The sequence below is a fragment of the Haplochromis burtoni genome, unplaced genomic scaffold (genome assembly GCF_018398535.1).
Source record: "Haplochromis burtoni strain Fernald_Lab_line unplaced genomic scaffold, NCSU_Asbu1 Contig_30, whole genome shotgun sequence".
In the NCBI taxonomy this organism is placed as follows: Eukaryota; Metazoa; Chordata; class Actinopteri; order Cichliformes; family Cichlidae; genus Haplochromis; species Haplochromis burtoni.
The window spans coordinates 686289-699437 of record NW_024582391.1 but is presented as its reverse complement, the minus strand read 5'-3'; the positions used below and the strand labels follow the sequence as shown (position 1 = coordinate 699437).

Below are 13149 nucleotides of genomic sequence, written 5' to 3'. Positions count from 1 at the left end.
TTCAATTGATTCACTAATAGCTAAATAATACCTTGATTTTTGTGGTAATAATTTCGGTAAGTTGTACATCTTATATCAAGTCAAGCTTTTTGAAACCAGACCTCAACTGAGAGGCCAAGGGAGAGATTATACGGTGGTGATTTGGCAATATCATGGGAGGTCTGCCCTTAAGTATACTTTGCTTTATCGTTTCTTTGCCTCACGGGGGGAATGTAACTCACAAAATGAACATATTATTCATTAAGACTTAAATCTAGAGAAAGCTGATATGTGAATTTTTTTTTTTAGCTGAAATCGTGTAATTGGTGATTCTTGAATCATATTTACTTTGTGGACAGAAAAACACCTTTGTAGACTGTCTGGGGTCACTTTTCTTAATGTGGAACTTTTGTGGAATATTTCAACACTGAATTATCTGCTTTTAGTTTAGTATTTAACAACTGAAAACATTATGGCAACACTGAGAAGACAAATCATTAGGAGTGTGTTGCCGTCTTAGTCCTCTTTCTGTAGGAAAACTTCAAAAAGCTGACTCAGTTCTTGTCTGAGGTACAGACCAGGAATAACGGAAATACGATCCTCACACCCACCAGGGAATCGCTCCCAGCTGTAGGTTCACCTCCTCCTGCTGAAGTCAGAGCAGCAAAAAACAGTCTAATGTAGCATCACTCAATATTTCTGTGATTCTTTAAATAGGCTTAAAAGATCATTCTTATAACTTTATTCTACAAAACACCTAAACTCCTCCGCATGGTGAGAAGTTACATTCAAACTCTTAAAGAGAAGCAGCAGGTAACGCATAGCTCCGAAATCCTCACCACACAGGAAGTGGTGACAGAGGTAGTTCCCTGCATCCTGCAGCTGGAGCTTCCTCCTCGCCCTCTCTTCAGCATGGCCTCCTAGAGTCTGAGCAACTCTCCACCAGCGTCACAAAGGCCATACAGACACTCATTATAAGCTCTAAATTGGGTGGGGGGGAAAGCATGAATCTTAAACTGGAACTGAAGAAAAATGATAAAAGATATTGAAAATAAACTCAAGCTGAATAGCACGATGTCTTGGCTTGAATGGTTTTTCTAAGTTTTGTTTTTTGTATAGAGGAACATTCACATGAGACATAACAAGAAAGACAGGACTGTAAAGCTGTAAAGGACAGAATAGATGGGGCATCGACAGCTCGGTACTGACGTGCAATCAATGGAAAATTTATAGCAATAAACTTTATCCTGATATAAATATTTTCAGCTGCAAACAATCAGAAACATGGACACATTTGCATTTATGTGTATATACATGAATACATTCTCAAATATAAACATACATATGTGCCTGTGCACACGCACACACCCTTGCATTTATGAACACATTTCTTCAGTATACACATGTATGCTGTGGGCATTAGAAAGAATGCATTTTCAGAGCACTTCCGCACTGGCTTTAGTTTGCAGAGTCGAAAGCCTCGTCTGTCTTTTAAATACCGTACATGACTGTATCCACAAATCCTTACACTCAAGACCAGCAGAGTGGATCAACATCCTAAACTAAGCTGTGGAATTAACACTAACATTAGTAGCAACAGAAATGGCTTCAACTTTACTGTGTGCATGAGAAATAAACAGTTTCTAGTTCTTTGTAAGGGGTAAATGACGTTCTGATTTAATTTGTTTGAATAAAATAGGCTTTATTTGCATGCTTAATGCACAATGAAGGCACAGTTCCCACTTCTTTCAGACCACAAAGCAGATGAAACGTGATACATTTGTTTCATTGTAAAACCATATAAAAACAAAAAGGTAAAAACAAACAAAAAAAACATAAATGTACATGACTAGGACCTGACCCATTTATCACCCGAACAATGTAGCTGTTTGCCAATCCTTCAGTATCAGGTAAAGAAGTTACGGTAGATATGCCCTTGAAACATGCAGCTCCCCTGTTGGCAGCATGTATGTTTGGAAAGCCACAAAACAAGCAACGGTGGGCAGAGTAAACAAGGTAAGAGAAGAAAAAACAAAAGAGTCTGCCTATATATCAAAGTATCAGATTATTAAACTCACCAAATATCGTTATCGATCTTAAAGACTACTGTATCATTTAGACTCTATATATGACTAACGATCAGTCCTGAGTTTGGTTTCTACTGTGCCAGCATGTTTAATACTGATTTATGTTCCTCTTAGTTGTTGGTCCAGTTGAAGAAATGATCCCGTGGTAACTTTGCTAATCTTCATCCAAGTGATAAAGTATCTAAATGTAGCTGACACACAACTAGAAACTGGCATTATACATTCCAGTTATCACAACATCATTTCAGAATAATACTCTGGGTTTGGCATTTCATTCTAATAAACAGAATAATATAATGTTTTGCTATAAATGTGCAATAATGCCACAGCTTTTAGAAGAAGCTCCACGTGCCAAAAACAACAAGAATAAACATGTGGTATGATGCTATCAAAAGATAATCTTTATTATTTTACATTTTACCTCCATCCATCCATTTTTTTCCCGCTTATCTGGGGCCGGCTCGTGGGGGCAGCAGCCTAAGCAGAGAAGCCCAGAACTCCCTATTCTACATTTTACCTAATTTTTATAATTTGCTTCTGGAGCCAACAAACACGCATTAAAAAAAAAATTAATCACACTGCTTTGCAGTGTTTTATCTTGTAAATCTGAATATCCTGTTATTCAGTAAATATTACATTAACACTAAAGCCCTAAATCTTAGTGTGGGTTATCTTGCAGTTGCTTTAGAATTCACTGTAATCTCAAAAGCACCAAGCCTGTTTTAGCATCTAAAAGCAATAACAGATTATTCAACCGAGGAGAGTGATTGTGTAGGATGTGTTTTCTATTATCTCAGTGTGGTGATTGCATAATGTGAGGAAGCTATGAGGTGATCTATAGTTGCTGGAGATGAGATGAGTCTGCTACACAGTGCCTGCAGGGTTGGTTGCAGGGTTGGTTGCAGGGTTGGTTGCAGGGTTGGTTGCAGGGTTGGTTGCAGGGTTGGTTGCAGGGTTGGTTGCAGGGTTGGAGTTGGGTGGACTCAGTTTCATGGTATTAAAAAAATCCACCAGCTGACCTGGTACTTCAGCCAGCACGGTCTTTGCCAGCGCTTCCTTCGGTGCCTGAAGAGCAAAAAGAGTCAAGTCAAAAACAGTGAAGAGGAAAATAATTCTGCATGTTTTTAACTGATTCCTTGCGCGAGTATTGAACACAGCAAGGAGAGAGTGATGGAAATGAAGAGAGCTTAAAGGAAAATTCCACACACTTTAATAAACATTGGATTTCAGATGTTATCGTGACACTTTCTGAGGCTGTAATTATGTCACACTCCAGCAGAGATGATTATACTTTTGAGGCCGGTGGTAGGCTAACATTAATCAAAACTCCTGGACCGATCAAAGATGTGCTCAACTGCTTATCACTTTAACAACAAAGTGCCGCTTTAACAGCGTTACGTAAATAGAGGAATTTTCCTTTAATATAAGTCAGAGTGCCACCAGTGCCTTTAACCAGAGCCACAGATACTCAGTCAGACAGTACGACAGACTGCATGCAGTGATTCATTGCTGCAGTTTTTCGTGCAGGTGAAGGAGAAGTTAGATGAAAGCAGGGTTTATGACTTAATATTTCTGAGGTACCCCTATGAAGGACTAGGATCTTGGGGAGGCTTCAGTTTCAATGAACTGAAGAAGGAGGTCACTTGCTGAGGTAACTCGGCCAATACGCTTTGGGCAAGAGCCTGGCTGGGCGCCTGAAAAGAAATGGATAAAACAAAGCAAAGAGATAAGCTAAAGCTGTTTCCACACATGCGCTGTAGCTCTGCATGTTTCCAGACATTACACAGGTTGTGGTAATGCATCTGTCAGTCTCAGTCAGACTGGACATTAAACGGCCGTCAGCCTCCCGGCTCTCTTTTAACAACGCACTCATGTGGGAAGAGCCCATGAAACCTCCTCTCCTACACCAAACAGCATATTTCACTGGCATGAAATGTAAGGCTCCAGTGAGGCAGCCCATAGAGTGGACTACACGAAGCAGAGACCCAGCATTAGCACACCCAACTTGGGACTTACATGGTGTAAGTGTGGGTTTGCCCCGCCTACACAACCCCACAGTTCACCCACACTTTCCCACTGTGGGCCCACATGGGCATTGTTCTTGGGATGTGGAAAATGTGAGAAGGGACATTTTCTGGTTGTCCGAACATGTTTCCCGCAACATTTCATGTGTGAAAACAGCTTAGATGATTTTTAAGCTGAGGCGCAGGCAATCCCTCACTTTGGATATATATGATTAACTGGTATTGGCTCGAGAAACACTCTGCTCCATTTAGTTTGTAATTTTAATGTCAGCTTAGAAAAAAACAAAAAAAACAAAGTACATGCAATGTGGACAGAAAAATCAGGGGGACACCCAAAGCTAACAGCATCCAGAAACCTGGTACATATAGATATAAAACAAAAACTGGATGTTTTTACTGTCACTTACATTTTGAAACTGCCTGAATGGTACAAACTGGACAATGTCTCTCATGGCAGCCTCGCCAGTGAGAGAGCGCAAACGACCATCGTCTCCATCCAGGAACTCCATGGCACTGAAGTCCGCCCCTCCGACCCCAACGATGATGATAGACATGGGCAGGCGAGATGCGTTGACGATAGCGTTGCGCGTCTCGTCCATGTCCGTGATCACTCCATCAGTGATGATCAGCAGAACAAAATATTGCTACAAGAAGACAACAACAACAAAAACACAACTATTACAGCAACATGTAAGCAAGAAGCTTTTGAATCCTCAAAAAAAAAAAAAAGATATTTGCTCAGTTCTACTGATTAGTGCCCCTCGAGCATCAGAAAGCCCCCTCCCCTGTTATCCTGTCGCTTTGATTAAGCTATTATCAAATCACCTGCTTCAATGTGAAGATTATACAACCATTACACTGACAGGACTGCCCGAACCAAATGTTTACTGAGAGTATAAATGAGGTAGTGAATTCATAACCCACTTTTTCCCTTATTAACAGGACAGCATATGTGGCCATGATGTAAGATTAATTATTTTCCCAAATACAGTATCCAATAATGGCTCACAAATTCCAAGAGATATTGCAAACACTTGCAGTTTTTTAGTTTTGGATTTGGGATGTACAAAAAACATTTTTGAGTTTGCTCGCTCCAAAAGCAAATGTTTTTGCAAGGTTTTCAAGTTGAGTGCTAAGACTTTAACACACTATGATCTTACTAGAACCGATGACTAAACATATGAATTTGTAGACTGCACTACTCATGACATTACTAATATCTCTTACTCTTCAGTGCAGGCTGGAATATTGCAAATGCTCACAGAGTTGTAGAGTAAAAGACAACCTACTAGGCTCATATCCTTCTACTCCATAATGTTGGAGTTTGCATTATTCACAGCATAGAACAACCCTTATTTACCTTATACCAGCCCTTGGTGCAGTCCCTCAGTTCATCCACTGGGTGGGGTTGTATGTTAAGCATGCATCAATCTTTTATTTTGTCAATTGTAGATGATCCGCATGTTAAAGCATTAAATTAAATTTCAAATATGAAACTGAAAGCCCTTGCCTACAGTGAGTGAGCTGAAGAGGTGAAATACTCACAGCTGCAGTGGTCTGCTGGAGGGCTTGCTTTGCAAAGCAGGCCACGTGGTTGATAATCGGGGAGAAATTGGTGGGGCCGTACAGTTTGACTTGAGGCAGGCAGCTTCTGTAGGCTTCAACCACACCTTCAACACCTACACACACCCATACAGACACCATTGATTTAACACACTACAGTCTGAGAACTACAGTGTACTAGGGTGCATGTGTATAGTAAGTAATGAAACATCAGCTCCAGTGCATTTATCTGTAAACACACCTGCACAAAATGGATTTGATGGGTTGAAATTGAGCGGAAACTCATGGGAAACCTGTAACACAATAGATTATAACAGAGAAAAATCAGCAAATTAGAGCAAACATCACGGGTTCACAGTGTGATCTAACAATGTCAAAGCACAATCTATAGTATGGTAACAAACAAAAAGTGTGTCATTTCATATAAACAGAAGCTTTACCTGCCATGTGGGTGGAATCTGGGCTCCAAAGCCAAATGCAGGAAACATCTTATCACTAAACATGAAAGACAAATCAAAAGCTTATTTGAATTATGAGCCATAGATTGCATTGCCAATAAGTTGATACAGTTATCAGCCAAGTTAAATGAGTCCCTATCATACAACTCTACTTAAGTAGCTTTAAATATCTCATAGTTTACACTAATAATACCAGGTATGTGAAATATATTCCTACCTGTCATAGTCCTGGATGACATTACCCACTGACCAGATTGCAGTGAGATACTCATTAACACCCTGGGGACTAATGTAATGCAGAGACTGGGGTGACCGAGGATCCCCGTTGGAACCTGTGAAGTCAACGGCCACCTATTGGCAAACATACAGGTGAAGCTATAGAAAACCTTACTGCAAAGATGAATGAATGAAAACGGGAAAGAAACAGAGAAGACGAGACTCACAGTGAAGTTAATCTGACAGCCTCCCATAATATAATCCAAGAAGGTATACTCCTTCACCACCTGGAACAAATATACTGGTCATCAAGGCAGTTTAAATAGCAAAAAGCAAAAACAAAACAACAACAAAAATCAGTACCACACCTGGCACAGCTTTACGCTCACAACACCAGAGTTCTTGTAGCCTTTCTTCTTCTGTTTCTTTTTACTGTTGATGCATTCAAACTCTGCCTGCAAGAATAAAACCACAGTAAAGGCCACATTCTGTTGCAATGTCAGAGACCAAAGGGCAGTTTTAGCCATCAACTCAAACACAGTGCAGAAATGTTTGAGCTGCCCACATATTGCAGTACTCTCATACCGGAGAAGTGTGTGAGGCTTCTTGGAGGCGTTTCATTGTCGTCTCAAAGATGCCAATAAGATCATGTGACCCGTCATTGTCGTAGTCGTAACACTCAACCTGAAAACGGGCAAAAACATTTGGTCGTGATCGAGTTAAACTGGAGGGGAAAAGTAATAAATAACCAGACTTTGCCAAGAATACTTTCTCTATGGAAATGGGATTATTCTCAGTAACTAGGAGGCCTCCGAATAAAAACTAAAAATATCCGCAGTGCTGGATGCCATTATAGACAAATGAGAAAAGGTTTGGTGAAGTTCCTCTCTGCAGACAAACAAAACAGAAGAAACAAACAACATGCAAAGGAAACACTCAAATGAACACTTTGTACTCCACGTGTTCTTGAAGAGAGGCGGACAGTAAAATGACTGGACTTGTATGTGTTGCTTTTCACGAATGGTAAACTTGATAAAAGTGGCGAGCACCTTGCAGAGACCCCGCCTTGTTCCCAATCTGCTCCTTTCACGCACACATCACACAGGAAACGATGGAGAGATGTAAAAATACAAATACTTTGATTCACAAATAACTCACTTGTCCTCTATGGTGGGAAAGTGCTTCCTTCCTGACATGTTTGCTTCAGAGGTTAAAAAAAAATATCATCAAGCTAATTTGTAACACGCTAGTTACTTTGTATGTTTTGAAGTACCACTTACTCCGACAGCTCTAAAGCAGAACAGTGAATTTGAACTCAACAAGAAAAATCAGAGTGATTGTAGGTGCCCAGTGGATTGAAATCATTTACTTACTTTTATTGGCTTCTCCATGTCTCCTCCACAGAGAGACTGCAGAGGGATTCGAAACGGCCTCCATGTTGGATTCAAGTTGTTCTTCACCACCTGAGAAAAAGTTCATCACAATCAGATGCTGCAGAATACTACAAGTCCAGTCGGTCTGGTTTAGTCAACATGTCACTGGAGAAAATGTCAAATATGCTCCTTTTATCTCATCTGTGGTTTGTTGATGCTGTGTCACCAACTAGTAGGCGGCCCACCTAATAACAACAACGCAAAAACTACAGCTACAGTTTGTTATCCAACAAAGGAAATTTTAGTATCAGAAATACAGTGAGTTCTTGATCAGGTGCTGGAGAGCACCACATGGAGGAGAAAAAATGTTTTTTCCCCTCTGGAGCTTATTTGGTCTCAAACAAGAGCCCAGTCCTTCCAAGAAAGAAAAGCTATAAATACACCCTCACATTTGGATCAAAACCGGTTTTCAGTATTTGAGAAACAAAGCACAGGCTTAAGTTAATGCCATGACTCACTGAACAACAACAATATAGAGTCTGGAGCCTGACTCTAAAACAGAGTCAACCCCCTTCTCAAAATGCCAAACTTCAAAATTTTAATTAACAGGTTTACAACCTGGTACGGAAAACTGTTTGTATCAAGCTCTCTAGCTTTTATAATCACTCACCTGTTTGGTTAAGACTTAAAGTTAGGGTGTGGCCTCTTTGACAGGTAGATGAGAAGAGACAGCCTAAAGCCATCTGCTACGCCTCACCTCCACCAAATCCAGTCACTAAACTGGAGTGTTCTGCTGTTAGTGCCTTATGGAACATTGTAATTGTATTATGAGATAAATAATACATCCTGTTGTGAGGTACACACTGCCAAGAGAGAGATGTATGTAATTCACCGATAATTAGCAGCTATGTGTGTCTGAGCAGCTTGCTAACTAAGCTAGTGTTAGCTAATAATAATTGTGCAAAAGCTGTGTTTAACAGTTACACCATCAGAAGTTCCTCTTTTCACCCTGAATATTGAGGTTGAAGAGAAAAATCACTGTTCCTCCATCAGAGAAAAGTTAGAGATAAGGAGAAACTTTGGTCTTCTGCAGAGAGTTTTTCGCCATGACTGCCATAATTGATGGGTCATTGCTTTACTTCCCATATCGTTCTTTCTTCATGATTTCATCCACCTTGATGAGATTCCCAGTTTCAGACACACTGAAGCATCCGCCAGCATAATATTCCCACCACCATGTTTCACTGTGGAGATGATGATGATCTTTGGGTTGTACGCCTCTCCATTCTTTCTCCAATCATAACAATATTGAATTGATACTTCTCGCTGTAGCTCTTGACACTCAGAAATGCTGTGATAACTTTGCACATCCATCTCCTCCTCTGTGAGCATCAACAATTCTTTTCTCAAGTCTAAACGGATTGCTTTCATTTTTGGCATGACGCTTTCTCCAGTGACAGCTCAAACCTCTCCTGATGTTTTTATAGTATGTGTAAATTTAAAGATAGTCTTCCCCTCTTCATTTTACAACCTCTGAACATTAAATAGCTAAAATCACATCAATGGTCTGTGCTACAGCTCAATGAAAAGGTCCGTTTATCAGGGTACTAATAATATTGACCCCGGTCATTTTTCTGGAGTAATTTTGTTATTGTGTGCAAATAGAAATAATGTGTCTTCTAAATATATTAGTTTTCTTTAGAAGTAGGGCTGTTCGATATGACGATATATATCAGATGATGATATAAAAACGTCTATCGTTTCATTTTACGCTATCGTTTGTTTCGTGGTGTCGCAAAATAAACTGTTTACGGCAATATTGTTTCATCGTTTTGATGGTCACTGCAGTGGCTATATTAATTCCTTAAAGTTCTCTCTTTCTCTTATATTTAATATAACCACACTATGGACGGACAAGCGCCTGTTTTTATGCGTTATGGTTAGCAACAACGACGGTAACAGCATCGCGTGTCCGCTTGTTTATGTTCCACATTGACCTTTCACAATAAAGCTCAAGATCCTGTTGAGACTTTTCAAAATAAACTGAATCACGTGAAAGAGCAGATTATTTACGGATGAGAAGTAAAAATGAGCCGCCAGGTGCTAAAAAATAAACCTTAGAGTCAAACATTAGAACAGGCTTCTCCCCGCAGCACGCCGTGTAATAAATACTCACATAAGTTGTAACTTAGACATAAGTTACAACTTATGTCTAAAAATGTATCTTTTCATGCATCGGTTAAAACACTCGACTCCAGCTACATGACGCGCAGCTGGAAACACTTCACACAAGTCGAGCTGCCCGAGATTCACAGAATTTACAGAAAATGTTACATTTTTGTGATTTATATCGTTATCGGATGATAGATGTCTTATATCGGGATATGAGAGTTTGGTCATATCGCACAGCCCTATTTAGAAGTGCCCTGTTAAAAAAACAAAGCACTTGGTAGAATTTTGATCATTTTGTCCTCATCTGTGTATCTAGTTACAACTTTTAGTTCTGTTATTTGGTATCTTTTGGATAGGCAGGAGCAGTGTAAAAGCTTTGTGTTCACCTCTGTTCTGTGAGCCAGCTGCCAGCCTGTTTCTGTCTGCTTGTAGAACTCCAGGTAGGGGTCGGACTTTCCAAACAAATCCTGTGTACGAAAATGAATAAAGGGAATGAGGTCAATAATACTTAAAAATGAAAGAATGAATTTAAGTTATAACGCTGTATCAGCCATACCTTGTTGTCTAGTTTTCTTGCTGCCACTTCAAAATTCACCACCCTATTGTCTTTTATTTCCTCTGCATTGATCTATAACACAATTAAAGATAAATGACTGAGACAAAAGCAAAACAACACCATCCAACTGTTTATCTGCAGCTTTCTGCATCACTCACTGTGATGGTCCCTTTCCCTGCTGGTGATTTGTTCTTCAACACAAGCGGTCGGGTCAGTTTCTTACTAGATACAACCTAAAAGCAAGCAAAAAAACATGCACTTTGACAAAGACAATTAGCCACAGCAAAAGAATTTGAATGAATAGGCTCAGAATGAAGACAAGAGAATGAGTAATACACAGCAGCCTGCAGACCATTAAGCAAATGACAAATCGGGCATAATGAACACATGAGGTCACATTACACTAATAAGAGTCGAACCAGCAACTGCTTATCAGGGATGTTAATGTTTCATCTGCAACATGGTAACACTGTAGTGTCCTCTTACAGCAAAGTATAAGTCCTACCAGTTTTGCACCTGCAAAATCTTGTTTACTTCATTTAACAGAAATGAATTCTGAAATTTTGAACGCTGAAAACCTTCAGCCTTACAGAAAGAGGAAAAGAGAAGGAAACCTTACTTGGCCCAGGGTGCATTCTAGTTCACCCAGGAAGTCATCGTCAGTCAGGTCAATTGTCTTGTTGTCAATGTCATAAACTCCAAACTTCAGCTTTTGCACTATTTCAAAGTAGTAATCAACGACAAACTTCTTTGCAAACTTTGGGCTGAGACAATTCTGGACTTTCTCTGTGCGACCCACCTGTTAGAAAAGATTGTATCAGTTAGTCAGAGAGAAATTAGTGCTGTGAACTCTTCACAAAGCAGTAGTTTGTATTGAGACACACAGTGAGGAAACAGGAAATGGAAACTATCCCTTCAGGGGGGTTTTAACACTGTTAACAATTAACACTAAACTGTAGCTTTTCTCCTACAACAGTGATATAACCGATTGCACCTAGAGAACATGTGGGCTTTCCAATATCCTGTCTTATCAGCTTTCCAGTGTAGGGAGAGACTCTTAGAAATCTATCTGTTCCTTTCAAAGTTGGTATGGAATACAGGCTCATGATGGTGGGTTTGACACTCAAATCATTTAGACCTGCTAAACACACTGACCTCATACCACTGAGAATCAGAGCTGTTCATTAACAGGACACACAGGGGGTCTGACTTTGAGCCGACGTCTTTGTCCAGGAGGTTCTCACAGGACACAGTCAGCTCCACCTTGGTTACACACTGGGCAGCCATGTCTGACTGGTAATAAACTGGGAAGACAACAACATAGAGATGTTAAAAAAAAACAGACATTGCACTACACAGTACTATGAGTCCTGATTTAACAGTAAGTGGCTGTGGTAATGTTTAGTGAAGATCGTCCTGAAATACTGACATTTTTTGCGTTTGTTTACGTCGGTATACAATTGTGACGCTACTGTTAGCCCTCCCAGCCTCCCTCTAAACGAAACCATTCGTGCAGCTAGGCAGTGATGTTGTTCTAACACACCGACGGGTTTGTTTTGTTTTTTGTTTTCGGGAGGATTTTTTTTTGCTTCGACATTAAGTTTAACTATTAGCGGTCTAACGTTACACTACATTAGGGGTGCTAACGTTACACTATCCCGTTATGACTAAGGTAGCCAATGAATTCACTTATGTACAATGCTTCTCTGCTGCACAGTGTCTTGGAAAATGTGACACAACCATTAATGCCGTGCAGTGGGTGTGGAGCAGAAAAGCTAAAGAGCACTTTAAAAAAAAGACTGCTCGTAGGCTCACAGGGCTAATAAACTGACAACTAACTAGGTTAGCTGGTATACCACGTCAACTTCCGCAAAATTAGTAATAGCTAGTTTAAATTCAGGCTTACCTTTGAAAGTGTGAGACGCGTTATGGGACTCACGGAAAGAAAATATTGGCTACTATAACCGACACTGGTAACACTCCCTTGGCACAGTGCTCTTGTAAGGAAAAGTAGCTCCCGTCCGCTTAATCTCGAAAGCACGAAACCACGCCCACCACTTCAAACGAACAGGGGCGTCACCAGGAATCTGTGTGTGCGGGTGGCTGGGTGGGGGGCTAAGGGCAAGAGGGGGATATATGATCAATCTGATATAAAACCAGTGTAAACTACTTTAAACTCGAGTAAAGCCAAAAACAAAACACTGGGTACAGTTTTCAAACTTATATGCAGTATTTTGTCCTGCTAATGATCTATTACTGATCACCACCTGCACTCATGTATATATCTTTCTACGTAGCACTCTTAATTCTTATTCTCATGTATATATCTCATGTATAGCTCATGCACATATCTTTCTACGTAGCACTTTTAATTCTTATTCTCATGTATATATCTCATGTATAGCTCATGCACATATCTTTCTACGTAGCACTTTTAATTCTTATCCCTACTTTTATTTTTTCATGTCTATTTAAGTGCTATTTATGACACTATTTAAGTGTTATTTATGACACTATGTTTGCACTGAAGCACCGCAGCAATTTCCTAATGTTGTAAACCTGCTCAACATTTGGCAATAAACCCCTTTCTGATTCTGATTCTGATTCTGATTACATGAAAAGTGGAGCTGCACAAGAGTTTAAACATACTTTAGTGTTGGATAATGGTTTTGCAAAATATGGGGGGGAAAAAACCTCTCACTTTTTACTACAGCAGTGGCG

General features: G+C 40.0%; 1 protein-coding gene across 4 annotated transcripts; it reads right to left on the bottom strand.

Annotated features, from left to right (window-relative positions):
* Window positions 1-1660: 1660 nt before the first annotated feature.
* Window positions 1661-12481, bottom strand: LOC102292005 (copine-3). Of its 4 annotated transcripts, none has more exons than XM_042219247.1 (17): window positions 12335-12473; window positions 11584-11732; window positions 11048-11227; window positions 10587-10661; window positions 10429-10500; window positions 10259-10339; window positions 7701-7790; window positions 6913-7011; window positions 6696-6782; window positions 6555-6614; window positions 6329-6462; window positions 6094-6148; window positions 5895-5946; window positions 5636-5769; window positions 4498-4734; window positions 3038-3131; window positions 1661-2977 (listed from the first exon to the last, which is right to left on the bottom strand). In XM_042219247.1, exons 2-17 carry the CDS (start codon window positions 11713-11715, stop codon window positions 2931-2933), a joined length of 1629 nt encoding a protein of 542 aa, XP_042075181.1. In that variant the 5' UTR covers window positions 11716-11732; window positions 12335-12473; the 3' UTR covers window positions 1661-2930. The 4 variants fall into 4 exon arrangements, with proteins under 4 accessions (XP_042075181.1, XP_042075182.1, XP_005918475.1 ...); XM_042219248.1 differs by having other exon boundaries at window positions 1661-2965; XM_005918414.2 differs by lacking the exon at window positions 1661-2977 and adding an exon at window positions 3648-3760 and having other exon boundaries at window positions 2994-3131.
* Between the last annotated feature and the right edge of the window lie 668 nt (window positions 12482-13149).